General features: G+C 33.3%; 2 protein-coding genes across 3 annotated transcripts in view; one reads left to right on the top strand and one right to left on the bottom strand.

The window, feature by feature from the left end:
- LOC145740189 (protein amalgam-like) overlaps positions 1–22,549 on the bottom strand; it is a 181,679-nt gene that overhangs the window by 39,423 nt on the left and 119,707 nt on the right. The window lies entirely within an intron of this gene.
- Positions 1,161–7,244, top strand: LOC145740188 (multicopper oxidase 3-like). Of its 2 annotated transcripts, none has more exons than XM_081995554.1 (13): positions 1,161–1,239; positions 3,907–3,981; positions 4,092–4,321; positions 4,371–4,581; positions 4,638–4,924; positions 5,099–5,222; positions 5,284–5,466; positions 5,526–5,626; positions 5,686–5,872; positions 5,923–6,101; positions 6,626–6,887; positions 6,937–7,070; positions 7,122–7,244. In XM_081995554.1, the coding sequence occupies exons 2-13, from the start codon at positions 3,912–3,914 to the stop codon at positions 7,143–7,145; spliced, it is 1,992 nt and encodes a 663-aa protein (XP_081851680.1). In that variant the 5' UTR covers positions 1,161–1,239; positions 3,907–3,911; the 3' UTR covers positions 7,146–7,244. The 2 variants fall into 2 exon arrangements, with proteins under 2 accessions (XP_081851680.1, XP_081851679.1); XM_081995553.1 differs by having other exon boundaries at positions 1,162–1,239; positions 5,517–5,626.

Below are 22,549 nucleotides of genomic sequence, written 5' to 3'. Positions count from 1 at the left end.
GAGTACTTGCAACAGGAGGACGAAAATTATCCTGAGAACAAAACGAGCTTTATTCAGGCGTTCGACGATTGAGTTTTATGGGAAAACGTGTTTCATTTTCCCATGGATTGTGAAGGAAAAATTGCTAGAGTTTGGCGTCTTTTCAAGTCACCTGGCTATTGCCAAAGTTTAATGGAGGCGATTTAGTTGCAAACACTTACTTTCCTTTAAAAAATGTTTGCTCGGTTTTTTTATCTTTTAGTTGGAAAAATGTTTGAAAGATTTAAGAGCGTGCACGAAAATGATATTCACTCTAAATTTTCACTTATCTTTGTAGACTCACTCTGACAAGGGTCAGCATGAAATATTAACCTTACTCATTTCCCTAATTTTGTGTCCAAACGTGTTCGTTTGTAGTCACTGGAAATGTTTCTACAATTTAAGTTTAAAAAACAGCAAAAAATAGCTTGTTATGAACGGTGTTGTGCAGATTTTCTTCATAGAACATAGAAGTTACAAAAAATAGAATTTTTACTTGTCCCATGCTTGTTTTTTTGTAAATTGGGTGAGCAACTTGGAATATTGATAATTTCACACCCTATACATGGTGTTACAAATATGAAGCATTAGCATAACTTATCTCAAAAAATAGTTGATAAATTTTGGAGAAAAGCTATGCTAATGCAATTTATTACCATTAACTTTGTTTTTTGTAGGTTGAGTTTCAAGCCAAAATTCAGACTCTTTTTTCCACTATTTTAATTAGCTGGGACATTTCTTGTTTATCCATAAAATATCATAACAAGTTAGCAAAACCTACCCATATTATTTTAAAGACATTAGATAATGTCTCTAAAAGTCTTCTTGTCAATACAAATTTGCAATCTTTAATCCTAGAATCAATTAATAAATTAGATTGGTAATGCACGTTAATTTGTCAACATGCTGATTGACATTTGTTCTGATAATAGTAACGGGTTTTTATTAATAAATAAAATTCTTTAAAAATGGTTTAGATTTTCAGAATTTTTTATATCACTCTTGTTCGTTTACTAAATACTTTACCTAATAAAGTGGTTTTTCCTGAGAATGTCAATTTTTGACGATAATATCTGCTTGCTTAAAAATCATTACAAAATTGGGTGTACATAATCTAAAGTGCATGATAACATAAGATTTAAATGCCATACGTGCATAAATATGATTCAATTACTTTAATTGTCGCATTCGTGTTGTAGTGTCTGATATCATAAAATTTAGGTGAGTTTTTTAATTGAGACAATAAAATATTTCGTAATTTTGAACACCCTGCATTTTTTCATTACCTTGACCGAATTTGATGAAGAAAAATGAATTGGTTTTGTTAAAAAAAGTTAGTAATAATTTATTCTTCAACGAGCTTAGAATGATAGTTATTATGTGAGTATGAGTGCATAATACACATTATAGACCAGAAGGTCATTATTAACAAAATTAGCGACATAATGGATGGTTAATGAAATATTTTTATTCTAAACCTAATATTTCAAAGTTTTTTTTGCCAAGTAAGAAACTTCCAAACTTACCTCGAGATATCATCTTAATCCATTAAAGTATACTATTATACAAGGTGCTACAGAACACATTTTACAAACTTACAGGACGTGTAGAAAATGCAAGTACGAGCAGAAAATGTTTTATAGACAAATATCATTGAAGCTGTAGTTTTCTAGATACAAGAAAAAAAATAATAAGAGTAACACAGTCATCTCCATCATAAATTATATTAATTCTGACTGTATGTTACTGTTATCCCTGATTTATACAATTCCACTGTGTGAAAATAGACTACTACTTCAATCACACACTTAGCTAATTAATTCCAATATGACACAATCGGTAGATAGCTCCGTTTGTATGGAGAAACAAAGTTTTCCTATGTTTTGACAATGTAAAGAGGAAACATTTAAACATTAAGTAAATTGTCAAATAGTTATCGGCAAAGTTGGTCATAGTTAAAGTCATACAATTCGTTTATGAATATATGATCATGGCAATCAATTGTTTAAATTCAATCGGTGTCAACTTTGTAGTTTATATTAATGTTGTTTTTCGCACAACTTGAACAATCTGCATCTCAAAACTAAAATTCCGACGATATTTGTATGTAGAATATTTTCTGCTCATTTTTACATTTCTTACATGGTCTATAAGTTTGTAGGTACTACGTATTCTAAAACACCCTGTATGAACAAATGTTTTAAAATTATTTCAGCTACCAAATGCAGTGGGTTAAAATGCGAAATAGTATATTACATACTCAGGTGGAAAGTGTTTGATTTTTTTCGAGAAATTAGGTAGTTTGCCGAGACGAAGTCGAGGTGAACTTTATCTCGAGACAGAAATTAAACGTTCTACCGTGGTTTGTAGACTATTTTATTTTCAACCATTTATCAAAATCTCATCGAACTTTTAAATAAATCGTTCAGTTGAAATAGTGATTGCTAATAGTCTCTAACAATAAGGTAGTATAGGACAACAACGAGTAGTTATGACTTCAACCATAATAAACGACTGGTGATTTGTTTACAATCTTGACAACGTCATTATTGTGCTATTCTGTCTTTAAGTCTTTAATATTTTGAGCCGAAACGTTTCTTAAAGTGCTTTTAACATGGAGATTTGTGAAAACGCAGATGTTACTCATCATCACCTGAGCTGCGAGCTGTTGCAGAGGTGGCGGCACAGTCTCTTAACTATAAAAACTAAGCCCAGATATGACAAAACGCATATTGACATTCACCCGGGTGGAAAGTGACATTTACCCGGGTGGAAAGTAAAAGCAGGTAATTTTCATCTTTCCACCTGGTTTACACATAAGAAATAACGTTATTACATACCTGGTTGAGAATAAAATATATTCCTGATTCTAAAAGAAATAAGTCTTCAAAAAGCTTCAAAGCAAAGTATTTCGGAGACAGAATCAGCTAAAAATAACCAAACCCTTTATTTTTGTGAGTAGTTTATAACTGTTTAATCTCATAAAAAATGAGCAGATATAAACAAATACTGCACAAACTTGTAGAATTGTATGTACATAGTTACTTGTATTACAACACGTCAATTACCTATACAAGTGGTGATTCTTGACAATGAATATTTTTTTTGAGACATTTGAGTATACACTTCATTCTAAAAAAACTCAATTACGGACTAAAATCAATATGATTTTTACACCTCTACTTACTTGTCATACAGATTATCATATTGGCTTTTTCCGAAGGTTAATTGATTATCTCCAATTTGCGATAAATTAATCTTTTTCAAGTCAAATTTTCTTATCTTTACCTAATATCTTCAAAGAACTTCCTCAACGGGTTTTTCCAATTTTTGACTTTCTTTTTAAGTGTCCCATTCGTTTTAAAAAGTACTATTTTCAAGGCATCAATTCAAAATATAAAAAATATCTCAAAAACGTTTTATTTCAAACTTCTATTATTCCCAAAATTGTTGACAAATTCATCTATATATTTATTAAAAACTTGTATGGTTTATGCAAGTATTTGCAACCCAAAAAATTTAACTGCAAACAAGTTCCAGACTTTATTCTTTGCTAAAAATAGGACTATCAACAAGTTGATTGATTTGTATATTTGGATTTACCTGATTGTAGATAACTGGTTATATTGGTTGTTTTACATTGGTTCTTGAATTATTATAAATTAATACTTAAATCAATAACTGCAATTAAGTGGGATTAATTAACTCACAAATATTTTATCGTATTGCAATTTTTTGTGATTAAGTATCTACTTATTTCCAAGCAAATCAAAAGTTAAAATTTAGAAACCGTTTTTCATACTTTTCACGCAACACAAATGGTCAGGCTATTTTATTTATAATGGAGGAAAAAAGCAAGTAAAATTTACTTAATTGATTTTTTTTCAGATGATATGAAGTGTCAAGTATTTGTACTGTTGCTTTTAGCATGCAATGTTGCCTTTGCTTACAGTTATAAACTAAGTAAGTATTGTGACATATTAAATTGTAGATTTTCAACAGATATGCTGAAATGCTACTTACATTTTCTAACCTGACATTCTATTTTAATTTGTGACCTCATGATGTAACAGGAAGTGAGGAGGAAGACCCTCATCCTTGTAAACGTACTTGCATCGCAAACGAAGAACCCAAAACATGCGAGTATACCTTCAAAATCGAAAACTACTATACAATGACCAAAGCTTGTCACGACTGCCCTTACAATCAGACTGACTGTCTAAGAACTGATTGTATACCAGGGGATGGTAATTATAGATCTGTGGTTGCAGTTAATAGAATGCTTCCAGGACCAGCTATTGAAGTACTGCTTCACCATTAAGCTAGGAAAAACTGCAACTTGTAACTTCCAGGTGTGTTTGAATGATATGGTGGTTGTGGACGTGGAAAACGATCTTATGTCCGACAGTACTTCCATTCATTGGCACGGACAACTCATGACAGATCACCCTTACATGGATGGGGTGCCCTTTGTGACTCAATGCCCTATTCTACCTAGGACCAGTTTTAGGTACCAGTTCAAAGTCACGCAGGCTGGTACACACTTTTGGCATTCTCACTTTGGTACTAAATAACATTCACAATTAAATCAGTTGACAGTTACGGCTTAATTTGTGTAGGAATGCAAAGAGTGGACGGGTGTTTTGGTCCTTTAGTAGTTCGAGTACCAGACGAGGATAACTCTCATACACATTTGTACGATTATGATTTGTCTGAGCACACTTTGATCGTTATTGACTGGGATGTGGTGTCAGGGTTGGAAAAGTTTCTATTTCACTATCACAATGTTGGAGATAATACGCCTAGGAGTTTGATAGTCAATGGAATGGGAAGAAATAAGGAGTTTGTGACATTGGATAACAATGAAACGATTTACACACCAGTTGCACGATTTTTCGTGGAACACGTAATAAGTGTTTTAGTTTGAATTCTTAATTTATATTATTACCTAATTAGCTGACATTTAAAATCAATAGTTTCTTATTTTATATCTAATACCAAAAAATGATTTTTTGTTGTTTTTGCAAATTGGGTAATTCGTAAAAACAACAAAAGTATCATAATGAGTTTCCTATTTTAGGGTTACAAATACCGATTCAGATTAATAAGTGCCGGATTCCTGAACTGTCCTGTTGAATTTTCGGTAGACAATCATACAATCACAGTGATTAGCAGTGATGGCGAAGATATCTTCCCAACTGAAGGTACATGTTATGAGAACGTAATCAAATGAAGAAAAAATTTTATATATTGTCTGTTCCACAGTCGATTCATTGGTGGCCTATGCTGGAGAACGTTTTGATTTTGTTTTGAACGCCAACCAATCAGACGGCTTATTCTGGATGAGGTTCCGGGGGTTAATGGACTGTGACGAACGGTATCAGAAAGCGTTTCAAGTGGCTGTTTTGGAATATTCCGACAGCTCCATTATCGGGTCTACAGTTGAAGGTTGCTTTATTTACAGGTGTGGGTTTATTTTTATAAAGTATTATTAATAGATTCCACAGTGATCGATGAAACTTACAAAGAAAACTTACTGCGCAGTATCGAAATTGGAGCCTACCCAGATACAGTGCCGGACTACGATAATTGTCAAAGATCAGGAAGGGTGGGTGTTGTACACTATCAAACAAAACATATTTACTAAAAAATTAACTGTCAAAACAGCAAATTAACTCTTTGAACGAAGGTACTGAGATCGACAATTCCGACCTCACCATCCCCCAGTTGTCGTCAGTCCGAGGCTGGGATGAACGTTTAAAAGTACAGCCAGACTATCAGTTTTACTTAGCCTATGATTTCTACCAAATTGACAATCCTCATTTCTACGGCCCTGGATACGAATTCTATGATGGTAAGTACACATATATCGGGAAAACTGCATAAATAAAAATTCATGTTTAGTGTCACCAGACACTAACCAGGTATTAACACCACAACTCAACCATATTTCAATGAAAATACCTTCATTTCCTCTGTTGTCCCAAAGGGATGAAATTACTTCAGATATGTTCTGCAATAAGGAAACTATGACAGGGACAAACTGTTCTAGAGAATTCTGTGAATGTCCTCATGCTTATCAGGTAAGATTCAACACAATAATCAGTGTAACCATATGGTTGCACGTTATTATTTTAAGTTGTAATAATAAATGACCAACCCAAATCGAAAATTTTATTCTAATGCTTATTACAAGACACGTATTAATATCTTTGAAACATCTTTGACCCAGACTCAGTGCATTGGCTGAACAATCTGATCTGTTAATCTGCCTTTAGAAGATTTTTATATATTTTGGAATATCTCTAGTGTCGGCAAATCTTCTTTGGAATATTTTATATAAATCAAGTGCCCCATGTCTTCTTTTATCAGCTTTTAAAGTAAATTTTAAATATTTTGCTCAATATCGTAATAGAAAGAAGAAGAAGTTTCTACTAATCCTCCCTGAACCATATATCATATGCAATCTTCTGAAAAAATTCTCAAAGTATTACCGTCAAGTATAATGTTTGGACAAGAGAATTACTTAAAAGTAATGACAAGCAACGATACCTACTAGATGGACTGCAGATCTTCGGTCACGAAATCATATTTGATTATTTAACAGGTTCCTTTGGGTTCAATTGTGGAACTGGTAATAATCGATGAAGGCTTAGCCTACGATGCCAACCATCCCATCCACATGCACGGCTACAAATTCAGAGTGGTGGCAATGGAAAAAGTAGGAGAAAACGTAACCGTAGAGCAAGTAAAAACCATGGAAGCTGAGGGAACCATCACCCGAAACCTTCTGGATGCCCCACTGAAAGACACGGTCACCGTACCAGATGGTGGTTACACTATTATGAGACTCGAAGCTAATAATCCAGGTCTGATGTCTAAAATGTTTATATTTAGTTCTAACTGAATTTTGGGAAGGTTTCTGGATATTGCATTGTCATTTGGAGTTCCATGCCGAAGTGGGGATGGCTTTGGTGTTCAAGGTGGGAGAAGACGACGAAATGCCACCAGTTCCTGACGGTTTTCCTAAATGTGGAAACTATCTTCCTGAGGTAATTGTTGTGGATGTTAATCACGTATTTATTGGATGATTTGGGTTCTAGGTTGATGAAAACGTAACATCTTAACAAGTTACAGTCTAATGTCTGTCTACTAACCGAAATGGGAAACCAAGAACTGAGTTTAGATTGTGATTTACTTTTGATAAATGTGTGGAATTAAGTGTCTCTTCTTCTAGTCTAGTTTTTTCTACTTATTCTAAGGTATTACACTCAGAACAAGATCAATAATTTGACATCTCCTGTTTGGTTAAAATAGATCCCTGTGGCCGATTGTACCAACATATGTAGAAACAAGTAGTTTAATCGAAGCTTTTTACTGTGTTATTTTGCAACTTCCCTAGCACATGCAAAACTCTAAGCCTTAAATACCTTAAATACCTTACATACGTTGGTGCCGGCCATTAAAAAATCACAAAACAATTGCCACCTTTTGAGATATCATGTATTAATATTAAACAATTATATCTGTTTAAGTTCAATATTAATTTAGCATTTGATCTTCAAAAAAATATCTTTAAACTCTGTCGAATTTAATGATCGTTTAGGTTATCTTCCGGTGATTTTTAGAATTTCAGGATTTTGGAGTGTGCTTCCATATCCAAAGCAAATTTTTAAATTTTCTATATAATTTAGTTTAAAAATTATCAAGTTCTTAACAATGTTGATTTATTAGTTTATTAACGACCACAACCACACTTTAATAACACATTGATAATGTGTGTGCATTTTGCGAAAGTCTAAAATATAGAAGCTTGCCACGTGATATTTATTTTTTTTTTTTATAATTCATTTATTTCTAAGTTTGTCTTCTGTGACACTACTCTTACTTTCATACTTGTTTTTTACATTTTATTTCAAATCAATACCATTTTTACAGTTTCTTACATTCAACCAACCTCCTCTCTCTTTTATAACAATAACCCGGTCATCATTAAAAATTACTATTTCAAGAATCATGAAACCATGAAATTTATGCATTTTTTGCTACAAAACATATTGTGTTTCATAATTAATCAATACAATTTAGAAAATTATTCAAACTGCATTTTGGCACTGAAATATTAATATGTCATTCCGAATACAACTAAAAACGTAATACAGAAGAACTTAATTTGAATGCAATTTAAAACAAACGCATATATTTAATTGAATGGCACTAGATAGGCGTAAAAATTTAAAATATAGATTTCAATAAATCAGTTTTGTTGCTGTGAATTATCGTTATTTGAATAAATAGAATTACGTTTCCTGTTCATGTTTAGGATTTAGAATCAAATAATAATAATTGTTTTTGTCTTCTTTAAATGAATTATCTTTTTATGCACAAAACGCAGTGACGTAACATTCTACTTTACCCAACTAGTTAAATAATGTTTTATGTAACTGGTAACTGGTAAATGAATATAAGTTTACTTCAGGGATTTGGTTATAGTTGGTATATTGTTGAAACAGTTTGTTCAAGGTTTAATAACTATAAAAAAAGCAAAATACACAATTTTTGAGTGAAAATTAGGAAAATAACCTTGTGTGAGAGAAGTTTGGAAAATGTCTTTGTAACCCAACCTTCTCAACTTTTCGTAACTTGTTACATAAATTACCGCTATTGCGATCTTGTTAGAAATTATTAAATAATTTTAGATTAAATAATTTTATTTTGTGTAACGTGCTATTAAAAGCTTTTAAACAAATAAATACGTATTGGACATTCAGGATTGGAAAGTGGCTTTGATACTGCAATATTAATTTTTCACGTGGGCCTAAAGCTAAAAATATCAAAAGCTTAATTTAAATGCAATTTTACTTGTCCTGTGTAGTATATTTATTTAATTGGATTTTAGGAAACGTATAATTCAAAAAGTGAATTTTCATCTCTCTGTTTTTTTTATTAGTTCAATTCAAATGGGAAATTAATTTCAAAAAATTGGTCGGCAATTTGCAACTGCTTAGCAGCTGAAATACCGATAAACCTTCAACCAGCTGCGGTTCATATTTCCGCACTTTCCAGTAATTATCCGTGCTTCGGGTTTTGTCTAAATATTTTGCCATTGCGAAGTCACGAAATTTCCACTGTTCGTTCTCCGCAACAATTAATTTTCATTAGGGCTTATTTCTTTGGAGGAAGCTTTAGGATTGTTAAAACCTCTTTGATTAAATAATAAGTCAAACTGAAATAATAAATTTCAGTTTCTTTTTTTTTAGCTTTCTTCTGGAAAGTTCAATTTTCCGCACACATTTTAGTTTAAAAAGTTTTTCTTTTCCGCATTATTTCAGCAACGTTGTTTTTCCATTCTGATGCGACACAGTGAACTGATCACTAATCATTATGTTTTTTATAAAGACGGTCATACACGTAACGGTCTACCAGAGAAATCTACTGGTATATGTATGCCAAGAAGTCTATTGTGATCAAAATTGTCAGTTTACCACGATTGTTAAAATGCCAATATATCGATCCTCCTTTGTAGGTAATTTTAAGAAAAATGTCAATAGGGCAACATTCTAAATATTTAGTAGTAAATTTTATATATTTTGGCAACACTAAGAAAAATTGGTACTAAATTAGAAAAATGTCAGGTTATTGACGTTATTGAAATGTGAATATTGATTTTTAAGAATAGTTTTAGAAAAAGTCAATTTGGCAACCGTGTGATGCCCCGGGAAAATATTAGCAATTTTCTTTTTGTTTATTTTTCAAAGTCAAAATTGTAATCAAAATTAAATTAAAACTTACGGAATTAGTTTGAGGCACATCTGAACACTACTAGACACAACACTTAAATGAAAGACTAGTTCGAAAGAAAAATCTGACTTCAAATCCTAAGCCAAACCTCTAAGAGATTTAATTGGCCAGCGTCGTTAATCAAGAAGCGTACCTAGCTGAGTAATTATCTATGTTTTTGGAATCTGAATAAATGTTTGATCCAAGATTGGTGGTTGCGTCATTTAGGGTATAGCGCTTGCCCCTCGAACCCCAAACATAAGCTTGTAAGACCCAAAATTGGAAGAAGGCATTTTTGGGCCATTACAACCGTCCAAAAATGTTGTACCATATTAGGAAACTGGTCACTTTGGCAACGTAGTTAACATGTGAATATTGATCCTGTGTAAGTAAATGTAAAGTAAAAGTGTCAATTTAGAACATAAATAGTCAATATTTAATTTTATAATCAAAATGTTTGGAAAGTTTTACATAAAGTATCCAAAATTTGTAGTATCAAGAAAGAGTACTCTACAAAAATAGCATTTGAAAATATACAATTAGGTCAAATTATGATTAGGCTTCTCCGAAATTGTCATAATTAAATTAAGATGTTCTAAAAAAATACTTTCATAATAATAGTGTTAAATTAACCTGAAAATAAGCCAGAATCTGAAATTTGTCGTACTTTTAGTTACACACCAGAAGTGTAAGGCCATGATTACTCAACTTTTCTCCCATGTAACCAAAACCTGTATCTCTAACCGTTTTTAAGATCCCCATAGTGCCTTTGCTTATCCTAAACACACTATAGTACACTAGAACTGTATACTAAAAATGATCGGTTGGTTATGATTATATCAACTTATATCTATTTCCGTTTCTGAGATATGGGTAAAATAAAGTTATAAATCCATAATGAACATCATATTTTCATGAGAAATTGAGGAGCTTTTATTTCTCTGGTGTTATGCAAACTTACGTAAACAAAAATACCAACTGGTCTAACGACATTTTCAACAATGCAATTGTAGAGACAATGCATATTCACCTCTTATACTATGACCCGAATGCACCGCTTGCAATTTAATATCCAAGTCGCAATTTTCTAGAACGAGCCTGCAATATACTCGGCTTATTTTCAAATTAGCATGCCCTAACTAAGTAATATCCAGTTAATGGGTGGAAAATTCAAAATGGCGTCTCCATTAGGACGCCAGACAGACTATGGTGATGACGATGGCGTTCTACTTTATTAAAATTTCCTTGGAAGGCGAAAAATTCAGTTTGTCATCTTGTGAGGTTAGAAGGTGGATTTAATCCCGAACTTGATCCTGGGAACTAGTTAAACCTGGCCGCATATTGGTATAACCAGTGGCTATCCTTATGCATGTAATCCAGCAGATACGTTTCCGCTAATTGCATCCAATGCAGTGTGTACATTATGACCGTTCAGTGCGGTCTCCGGTTAGCACGTAATTGGGCTTCTGTTGAGGAAACAGTTTAGTTGTAACATGCATTTGTTGGTCGGATTGGAGTGAATTTAACCTTACTAATGTAAACTGATTCGCCATTGCACATGGTTTTGGTGACTGAAATAGATTTCTTGGTTGTTTGTAATGTTATTGTGGACTTCGCGAACACAAACCACCGGTTTGAGGCAAATAAAAATCCACTATTTAAATTTAACGAGGAAAATTACTAAATTCTTTATTTTCTGCAACCTCTACTTTTTTCCGCCAAAAAAAGACACATTTGGCGACCGTGACAGGACGGGGAAAATTGACTATTGTGTAGGAGACTTCAGGTCCAAAGTTTAGCGAGATTTCATTTGTGTAAAGTTACAGTCTGTAGAAAGATGGATCTCGAAATCAAGAAAAAAGGCCGTAAAGTTCTTCGGGCATCCTTTACAAGGTGCTGTACAGAGTTAGAGACTGTATTAGCAGAGCCAACTGAAGACCAGTTACAGAAGGCACAAGTGTTGCAGGAGTTATTAACTGGGAAGTTAGCAGAACTGCAGGTGAAAGACGCCGAGATATTTGAAGCTATGTTAGTGTGTGATGTTGAAGAAGAGGACTTAATTAAAGAGAAAGACATGTGTGATACATACTTAAAACGTGCAAAAACCCTTGAATTGTGCTATTTGAAGCTACGTAAAGTGGACAGTCCTCAAATTGATGACTTAAATGAAAGTGCTAGTTCCATTGCTGCTATTACAGGTAAGAGGAAGTTTAAATTGCCTGTAATACAATTTAAAAAGTTTGTTGGAAACATAAAAGATTGGCTTTCCTTTTGGGCACAATTTAAGAAAATCCATGAAGATATTGAGATGGACCCTGCTGACAAGATCGAATATCTTATTCAGTCTACTATGCCAGGTAGTAGGGCTAGGCGAGTTGTAGAAAGTTTTCCTGCTATAGGAGTAAATTATGTACAAATTGTAGATAGTTTAAGAAGTAGGTTTGGTAGGGAAGACCTACAAATTGAAGTATATGTCAGGGAACTATTAAAGTTAATTTTAAACAACGCCCTAGCCAAGACAAAAATTGAGTTGTTTAACCTTTATGATAGTCTCGAAACTCAGTTAAGGTCACTTCAAACTTTAGGAATTACAGCTGATAAGTATGCTGCCATTCTTTACCCATTAATTGAATCTTGTCTTCCTGAGGAATTACTAAGAGTATGGCAACGTAGCACTGTGGGACATTTGAAAGAAAATGAGGAATATGAAGAAAATTCTAATAGTTTACCAAGTGGTTGTAACAACAGCTTAGAAAGTCGACTTAAAGCTTTAATGACATTTTTGCAAAGTGAAGTACAAAATGAGCAACGAATCAGTCTTGCTGCTGAAGGTTTTGGACTATGTAGTGTAGGAAATCGCTCGGATACTCCAGGTGGCCATGTAGAACGGAGGAAAAAGGTGTCACTAGAATATCCATCAACTGCAGCTGACTTGCTTAATAATACTACAGTCGTTAAGTGTCTCTTTTGTGAAGGAGGTCATGAAAGTGTAAATTGTTTCAAGGCAACAAAATTACCTTTAGAGAAAAAGAAGCAAATTGTTAATGATAAAAGAGCATGTTTCTCTTGTTTAAGGAAAGGACATCAAGCTAGAAAGTGTAGAGGTCATGTAAAATGTTTGGTGTGTGACAAGAGTCATGTCACTTTGATGTGTCCTGAGATAAAATCAAATAGGAATACACCAACTGCCAGTGAACAACCTATTGAAGCTCAACACTCAATTCACCAGGAAGATTTGGTAGCAACTAACTGTGTTAGCCTTGGTATTGCTTCTCGAGTTTTTATGCAAACTTTACGCGTTGAGATGGCTGCCCCTAATGGTTCCTGTAGTGTTCGTGCTCTAATAGACACAGGATCGCAACGTTCTTATGTTTTGCAGTCTACTGTTCAAAAATTAAAGTTAGTTGAATTATCTCGACATAAAATACTGCACTGTTTATTTGGAGGTCGTTTAGTGGAACAGACCCACAGTCGTTTTGAGGTAGAACTAGTATACAAGGGTCATAGATGCAAATTAGAAGTTTTGAGCCAACCTACCATATGCAATGAAGTGATTCCTGTACCTCCAGGACTCTGGATTGATGAGTTGCATAGCCTAGGCATAGAGCTTGCAGATACTGGGGAAAATTCTGCCATTGAGGTAATGATAGGGGCAGATGCGGCAGGTTACTTAATTACTAGAAGGGAATTGGAAATTTCAGCAGAGATTTTTTTCAATGAGACAGTAAAAGTGGACAGTGAAGGCCGCTATGAAGTAAGACTACCATGGCTGGAGGGGCATCCTGTACTTCCCAGTAATCTGTTAGTTGCTCAGAAACGTTTGACATCCACTTTGAGAAAGCTGAACTCAATGGATTTGTATGAACTATATAACGGCGTATTACTGGAATGGGAAGAGACTGGTAGAGAACCTAAAAAAATAATGTGTCTTTTTTTGGCGGAAAAAAGTAGAGGTTGCAGAAAATAAAGAATTTAGTAATTTTCCTCGTTAAATTTAAATAGTGGAGTTTTATTTGCCTCAAACCGGTGGTTTGTGTTCGCGAAGTCCACAGTTATAAAGCAAAATTCAAATAAAAATGGAAGCTGTGTAATATAAACAAACAACAGAAGCAATGCCTCCTATAGTAGAAAGCTTAGAAGGTTTTGTCAAAAGTGACAAGGTGACAGAATTAGTGGTAGTGTTATACAACACAGTATCCTATTTTGCTTCACTTAAGTTTGTAAAATTTTAAGTTTTTACTGTTTTGAACAAAGTTTTGAGGACGACGTTTGACTTTAGTATTGTGGATCTGTCAAATGATAGTATACTTTAAATTACCTTTACTAAGTTACCACACATATACAAAATTAGCCACCCAAATCATTCAGTAGAAGTTTATTTGGAGTCATAGAAAATTTAAATTTTGGAATTAATAGAAATTCCATGCGTGTTACATTTTCAAAATATTTTTAACTTTCTGTCACTTCCCGTTCAACAGGAAGTAGATGTCAACTTAGCTATTTTAAATAGAACACTCCGAAATTTTATGGTATTTTTGAATACTCCTATCGGTTTAAAATATTTTTATCATAACCTATATCTATCTGCAACGGTTTTCGCGTTATTGACGTTTGGAAAATGTCACTTTTAGATTTTAAAGTGTCATAACTCCTAAACAGAATGAGATAGAATAAACCGGTTTGCATGTTTCTATCCTAACTTTTTGAGATCTATCATTTGGTAATATTTTATATTTTGACAGGTGTCAAAAAATTTATAATAGTAAAAGTTTTTTAATATTACCACGCAATAGATCTCAAAAAGTTAAAATAAGAACATCCAAAACGTTTTGCTCTATCATCCTGGTTTGGAGCTATGACACTCCAAAATATAAAATTGTCATTTCTCAAACGATAACGAACGTCAATATCGAATCGGTTAAAATATCTAAAAATAAAATATAAAAGGGGGTTCTATTTAAAATTAGCAAGCTGACATAAACTTCCTGTTAAATCAGAAGTGACAGAAAGATGAAAATATTTTTACTCATCAACTTTCCCTTAATTCCACAATTTAAAATTTTTGATCCTAATAAAGTTTTAATGTACGGTTTTGGTGGCTAACTCTGTATATTTTCTGATGAATAGGAATTTTTCTTCTCATTCTAAAAATATATCATAAGTTGACATTTGGTTTTCGAATTATTGGCATTTAAAGCTAAAGGTATGTAAGAGAGCCATATTGCTAATAGTGGCTAAACCACATGTCTCATGTCTCAGCATTCAGAGTAAGTAGATAAGGTAAGCAGTTGTAACAATGAACCAAAGATTTAAATACAAAATAGAATGGTCTCTATCTCTAAACAATATTTATTTTATTTTGGAATATCCGAATATCATTTCACAGGAAATAACCACGTACGTGATTTGCCAAACCACGCCTGATGTAAATTTTCATGTTAATAATCTTTACCGGGTTTCGTAAATTCATTTTTTAGCAAGAAAAGTTGGTATAAAAATCACATTTTAGCATGATTAAAAAAGTATACCAAAGTCCGTTAATTCATTAAAATTTACATCCTCGAAAACCACTTAGAAATTAGCAGAGTATATGCAAAGAACCCTTTATACATTAAACCCGATTTGATTATTAGAAAAGTTTAAATGAGTTTAATCCTCGGATGGCTTTAGACTATTTTATTTAAAGAGCGCCGGAAGAGATTAGGAACTTTAAAGGAACTGGCTCGGTTAAACTCACATTGAACCTTACCTGCCTTCTACTGATAACATTTTATTGAAAATTTTGAAACTGTTTATACCGAGGATTGTTGATTAATAATTAAGATGTAGCGTCTCAATTCTAATTGCTAAAGCGTTAGTTTAGCGAGTCATACTTGAGCTAAATGCAAATATTTGAGTTTGAATGAGTTTCTAAGTTATTCATCTCAAACTGCAGCTCGGCTTACAGTCCTCTTGGGTGAATAGTTTAAGTCTTTAATGCAAAAACCCGATTAATTATGCATCACCATTTTGTCATTTATTTGCATTACATATACAAAATGCGATCGAATAGTCAAATATTGTTAAACAAACTATAAGACTTACACGACTGTAAAGTTTTTCAAATAAATAATAAAATGCGAATAAATCAGTTTTCACAATGTGAGTAAAAGTTAGATTCAATTGTGCTCGTCCATTCAAAGTTTTACATTGCCTGCTTAAGTTTTCTAACAGGGAAAACTTCTCAACTTTACTGGTGTCACACTGAGCAGATCTGTACTTTGAATGCACTTTTATTACTTGACTCCTTCAGTAATACAGGTGTAATTCTTCCAAGTTGGAAACTCGATTTTACTTTCAATCCTCGGGCTGAGTTTCATTCTTTGAAACTTCTATTTGTAGAAATTTGTTTCACACTTTTATGACAACCGTGTAACAACTGTTTGTTTTTAATATCTGGAATGATTATAAGTACCAAAGTTTTATTTACTTAATTACAAACATGAAGTAATCACTTAACGAATTCATATCCATTATTGACATTTAATTTATCTCAAGTTAGTACGATATGCTGAACTTTAATTTACTTTACTTTAATACTTCCAGCCTGTTCCATCAAAATTACAGTATTAATAAATTACTTTTACCAATAAATACTTTTGGCGCAAAATGTAATTCCCAATTGCCTACACGTGAACTACAACATAACATTTGTTAATTTTGAAGAATATACAGCTGTTTTAATGAATAACGAAATTACTGTTCAAACGTGACTCGCATTTTGATTACTATGCTAATAAATGCATTTTCTAGAGTTTATGAACATGCATGAACCAAAACTAATAATGTACCAAATTTCCAACGTTCAAACTACATTTTAAAAGTCACGTGACTGATTTTGACAGCTGTCAATTGGCAGCAGGGCACAGGGTTGCAAACTCAAAATTACTTTATCAACATCTCGTGACATGCCTCTTACAATTTCAGATTTCACAACTGTCCAAATTTACTCTATCAAATTTCCAACGTTTAAATTACATTTTAAAAGTTACGTGACTGATTTTGACAGGTGTCAACTAGCCTTTGCAGTGTTGCAAACTCAAAATTATATTATCAACGTCACGTGACGTAGCTCTTACAATTTCAGATTTATCAACTTCAAATCAGATATTCAGAACTCCAAATCATCTTGAGGGATCCAGATCTTTAAAAATAATTTTGAACATCTTCCAAATCTTTCAAAAAAATACTGAAAGGCAAAAATTTACTTACTGTACCATTTGTAGTCAATCTAGTCAATTTTCAGGAACAAAACGTTGAAAAACAGTCAACCTTAATGAAAATTGACAGCACGAGACCATTTGCAGTCGTTTTTTCCAGGCCAAAACATTGAAAAAAAGTAAAATTTTATGAACATTTTCTTACTAGGCAAGTTGCAGTCATTTTAAGAACCTTTCAAGTCCAAAACCTTGAAAAACAGTCAAATTTGATGAAAATTTACTTACTGAAGCATTTGCAGTCATCTTAGTCAATTTTCAAGGTCTAAACTTTGATAAACAGACAAATTTAATGAAACTTTTCTTACTGAACCATTTGTAGTCATTCTAGTCCATTTTCAAAGCCAAAACATTGAAAGACAGTCAAGCTTGATGAAAGTTGTTAGGTTGCTAGTCAATTTTCGAGGCCATAACTTTGAAAAACAGTGTATTTTAATAATAATTGACTTACTGGACCATTTGCAGTCATTCTAGTCATTTTTCAAAGCCAAAACGTTGGAAAACAGTCAAATTTCATGAACGTGACAGCACTGGACCATTTGCAGTCATTTTAGCAAATTTTTAAGGCCAAGACATTGAAAAAGTCAAATTTTATAAAAATTTACTTACTTGACAATATGCAGTCATTCTAGTAAAATTTCAAAGCCAAACAAACGATTTATTAAATAGAATTTGTACATTTGAACCTCCTATAAATTCATATTACTTTCAATAGTTCAAGTGTTGACCATTTTATATCAAAAAAACTGTAATTGTATTCAATTTTGGGTACTTTCATTTGTTCAATTAGTGGGCAAATTGAATATACTATAAAATGAGAATACGTAATCACTGAAAATACACACACTCTCATTTAACTCATCAGCTATACAACTAATTAAACCAATCAAAACATGTCGGTTATTTAAATAGCGCTGACAAACAGTCCCTAAATAGTATATTTACTTAAACCCCCGAATCAGACAAACATTATGTGAGATAACTACCGCTTGCCTTATAATAATCTGCTTGACTAACAACCTCTTCAAATACACTTAAAGGGGATTTCACCTCATGACCTGCTAATAACTCATAACGAATAAAGTTTGAAGCAAAAGTTGGTTGTGAAAACGGCATCTGGATAGTATTTATTTATACCTTGGATTCAATTAGGAGGATCGATTAATGGGAGTAAATTTGCTGATTCTCGTGAAACATTCATTAATTATTATCTCCCAATAGTCGAAGGAGAATGATTGCTTTTCCATGCTCTTAATCGGTAGCAAGCTTGGTTACTTCAAAACTACGCTAAAAATGCTTGAGTGATCACCTAAACTTTTTAGGTTGCAAACTATAAGTATAAATTCCTGGGAGCAAGTCACGAAATGCACCAGAATGTCGCATCTAATTGCGTTTTGCACCTTGCAGGTATTTTTCCAGCAAAGCTATAAATCATTTGAAGCGGATCATAAATCAAACGGAGCATATTATAAACATTGGAAAATCTGAACAAATTTTCATTTCAACGTTTTTGCTCCATTAATGTTATTGATTTATAGTTTGATTCCAAGTTGCGGTGTAGAGGATAATAAAAGGGACAAATGTATGGAAGTAGGTTTGTTTTAAAAATTATTACTCACACTGTTTCTGACAGTATACTATGTCGTACAAACAAAAATCCTCGGGGCGAACAACTTTAAAGAAACATCGCCTTTATGGGTTTTGCAGTCTTTATTACCACTTTATTCCTAAACCGGATTCTCTCGGAACGGATGTTCGCCGGATATTTTTATTTTAATATTGATTTTTATAGTTCCGCTGGGGACCTGCAAATATATGTTTCATTTTCGCATTTTTATATGAAGATTATTTTTGCGTTAGATTTCAAAATCCGTTATGTTTTACTCTTGCCCTGGGCCCTGGGGAAGATGACTCAACTTGACCACTCAGTTTTGTTATATTATTTTAATATAACCAGGATCTCGTAAAATATAATGCTAATATTCAAATCGAGTGGTAAACCGCTATGTACAATTTTGTACACTAATTCCTAATATGCCAATAATGTCCACTAATTCCTTGTAATGCCCAGTAATTCCTAATAACTCCCAATAACTAACCTAACCTAATAATACCCACTAATTTTCTGAATTACCACGACTGGAGAGTCTAAAAAAACCTGCTTTAATAAGAAAATATGCGTGAACCGATTTAATCGGAAGTAGATATCAACTGCTGCTTAGTTTAAATGCGACACCTTGTATATTATTGCATTTTTGGATTCTACGTCATATTATAGACATATTTCGTGTATTAATGTCATACACTTATCTGTATCCGTTTTTGAAATATTTACCGTTTTATGTGAAATTTTATATTTTCAGTCTCCAAAACAATAATTTTAATTTATGCTTATCAGGAAACGTTATTTTCTTGGTTTTTGTGTTTTATCGTGTTATACAAGGCTTGTTCTAAGAGTGGGTGAAAGAGCTCAAGAGTTCTAAAAAAGGATGTTTTTCAAATTGAACACTCCTTATTCTTATAACTTTGTCTGATTCTCAGTTTAAAATTAAGGTAAGTTTGTATAGGTCACTTATTTGAAAAATTTATTCTTTAAATTGATATATTGAACCACCCTATAACTGTCAAAATAATCGAGTTATTTAAGGTTAAAGTAGTAGCTGTCACAGCCAAAATTGTCTTTATTATCAAACAACTCGTTTATCTGGAACACTTTGTATAGACTTTTATATGTCTATGGATAGAAAATATAATGAGCTTTCCAAAATATGGCCGTTTGTGTTGCTAGGGTGCTTCGTTTGGCCGCCAGAGGGCTCCAAAGCTAACTGTAACCACTCTAACTTCCTTGAGGGATTTTTTTAAATCGGTCAGTATGATCCTCATATTTGGCACAAACCTAGCACAGTGAGTGTCAAATTTAGAGCCGTAGCAAAACTGTAGAAATAAAATCATTAAAGTCGATTTTCGCTTGCACTAAGTGGCCAACATAACGCAAAATCTATTGGAATAGTGGTGGTATTTCAGGCAAATTTGACCCTTACGAAAATTGTCATTTGCAAAATCGGTTTTTCAAGACATTTCTATGCATTACATCGTAGTAGACCTAGTAGCTCATGTAACCCTGTTTTCTTAATTTTCCAGGGTCAAATTAGCCCTAACCAGTCAAAAAGTGCTTCTGTGGCACCCTGTCTGTAAACCGTAAATAACACGCGTATTTGTAACACTTTGTATATACTTTTATATGTCGGTGGACAGCCAATGAAATGAGCTTTCCATTGACGTAGAAAAGTCGGTTGGTTAGTAGTACCGTTTAGCCACTAGAGGGCATCAACTTAGAGCTATTTTTTTGTTGTATCCTTTTGTTTAATTTTCAAAAACCTGCTTAATTGCACTATTTTTGCTAGAGTGTTATACGTCAATGGAGAACCAATGGAATGACCTTTCTAAAAAGTTCCTAACATGGGTTGATAAGTTAGACGGTTTGGTCGCTAGAAAGCGTCAAATTTGACTATTTTTTATGACTTTTTTTTGTGCATCCTTTTGTTCAATCTTTAATAACTCGTTTATTTGCACCGTTTTTAGTAGGGATTTATACCTCAATGGATAGCCAATGCAATGAGCTTTCTAACGGTCTCCCAATTTGAATGGATAGGTTAGACGGTTCGGCCGCTAGAGGGTGTCAAATTTGACTAATTTTTTCATGACTTTTTTGGTGCATTCTTACGTTCAATCGTCAATAACTAGCTTATTTGCCACACTTTGTATAAACTTTTATATGTCAATGGATAGCCAATGAAATAAGCTTTCTATTGGCGTATAAAAGTTGATGGGTGAGTGGTACAGTCTTGTCGCTAGTAAACGTGAAAATTTTTAAAAGTAAAATTACAAAATTCATAATTTTTTATTGAATTCCAACGGAATTCATTGAAATTACCAAACTTTAATTATGTTTAAATTGGAATGGTAGATGTATAGACAAAATTATTTTATGAATTTTTTTTGTAATATAATTTAGACGTTCCCAATTCTATTAATAGTTTTCAAAATACCAATGTCCTCCAGTAATGCCCATTAATTCCTAAAATTTGTACACCATAATGCCCCAGCGGTTTACCCCTCGGGTTAAATAGGTCAAACCCTCCTGAGTAAATAGTACTACAGGAATTAACCATAAAACTTTTCGTGTAAAATTAGATGTAAGTCACATTTACAAGAAGATAGATGAAATGAGAGAAGTTTGAGATGAGAAAGAAAAATACGGGAATGCGACGCAAGAATAAGTTTGTGGTCAATCATTGACACCAAAAATTTATGTGGCAAGCGGCAACCTGACCAGAGTTAAACTTCATGAGGTTCTTAACTATTTACTGAGTTATGGTGAAACTCAGCTGAGCTCGATGGCAGTTGTGCCACATCTGGTACCATCCGTACCTAATTCTATTACAACGTACAAATGGCGTCCTAAAATCTAGGAACAGCACCATTGAACTACTTTATTTTATATTGTAAGGTTGCCTTCCTTGTAGATTTCTCTAATGCTTCTTGCGTTGTCATTAATAAATTCGTCATATTTTCCAACTTTTCAGTTATATTCTTTGATTAATCAGAAGTGTAGTCTAGTCAGTTTTGCAAAGAAAGTCCACAACTTGTTTGGTATAGCCAACAAAATTTCAGGTACAACCGATATCGACGTGAAAGAACTTGACACAAGGATGATATTTCGATCAATTTCCGTTTGCCTATAGAAAACTAAACATCTTTGGGTAAGTAGAAAAAAATAATTTCTAAATAAATCTTTTAAATCGAATTGATTCGAATCGTATAGAACAGTAACAACTTCCATAAATCTAAAGGTTCACCTTTCAATTTCCGGCCCATCAACGCCATCGCCGACGACAAAAAGTCCACGTCGGCCCCCGAAAAAAAAAGAACAATCCTGCGAATGACAGATATTTCGACGTCGATACCCGGCCAGACAAATCGAGAAGAATTTGGCATTCTAAAGAAGAATAATGAGCGCAGTCCCCAAAGCACAAAAGGGGGACAAATATGAAATCCCCCGAGGGGGCTTTTGAAAATATATCGAGCGCACCGCATTAAGCACAATAGACTCCGTTGTGTATCGAGTGTTTTATTTGGATATGCGGGCGTAAGAAACAGTTGGATGCACTTTATTTCGCAATTATTCGGACGCCCTTTTAATGGAGGGTGCATCTACATTAGCTGGAGTGGTCGGATAAGGGCAGACAAGTGACAGAGCGAATTAGTCGGCCGGTTTTCTTGAAATCTATTGACCAAATTCTCGTTATGAATTATTCAGCGTTTTCTGTTTGAATGATTTCAATCATCCCATCCAGAGGGGATGTTTGGCTATGTAAATTACACGGACCGGATGGCGCATATGTTGTCGTAAAGATGGGTTGTGAGAAAAAAAATTGTATTGTTTTTGAAGGGGCTGAGATCAAAGTATTTTGTGTTTGAGAGATAAGTGGCTT

Source organism: Ips typographus, linkage group LG1 (genome assembly GCF_016097725.1).
Source record: "Ips typographus isolate SLU linkage group LG1, UJ_Ityp_2.0, whole genome shotgun sequence".
NCBI lineage: Eukaryota > Metazoa > Arthropoda > Insecta > Coleoptera > Curculionidae > Ips > Ips typographus.
The sequence above is the reverse complement of the archived record's forward strand: the minus strand, read 5'-3'. Positions and strand labels throughout refer to the sequence as shown.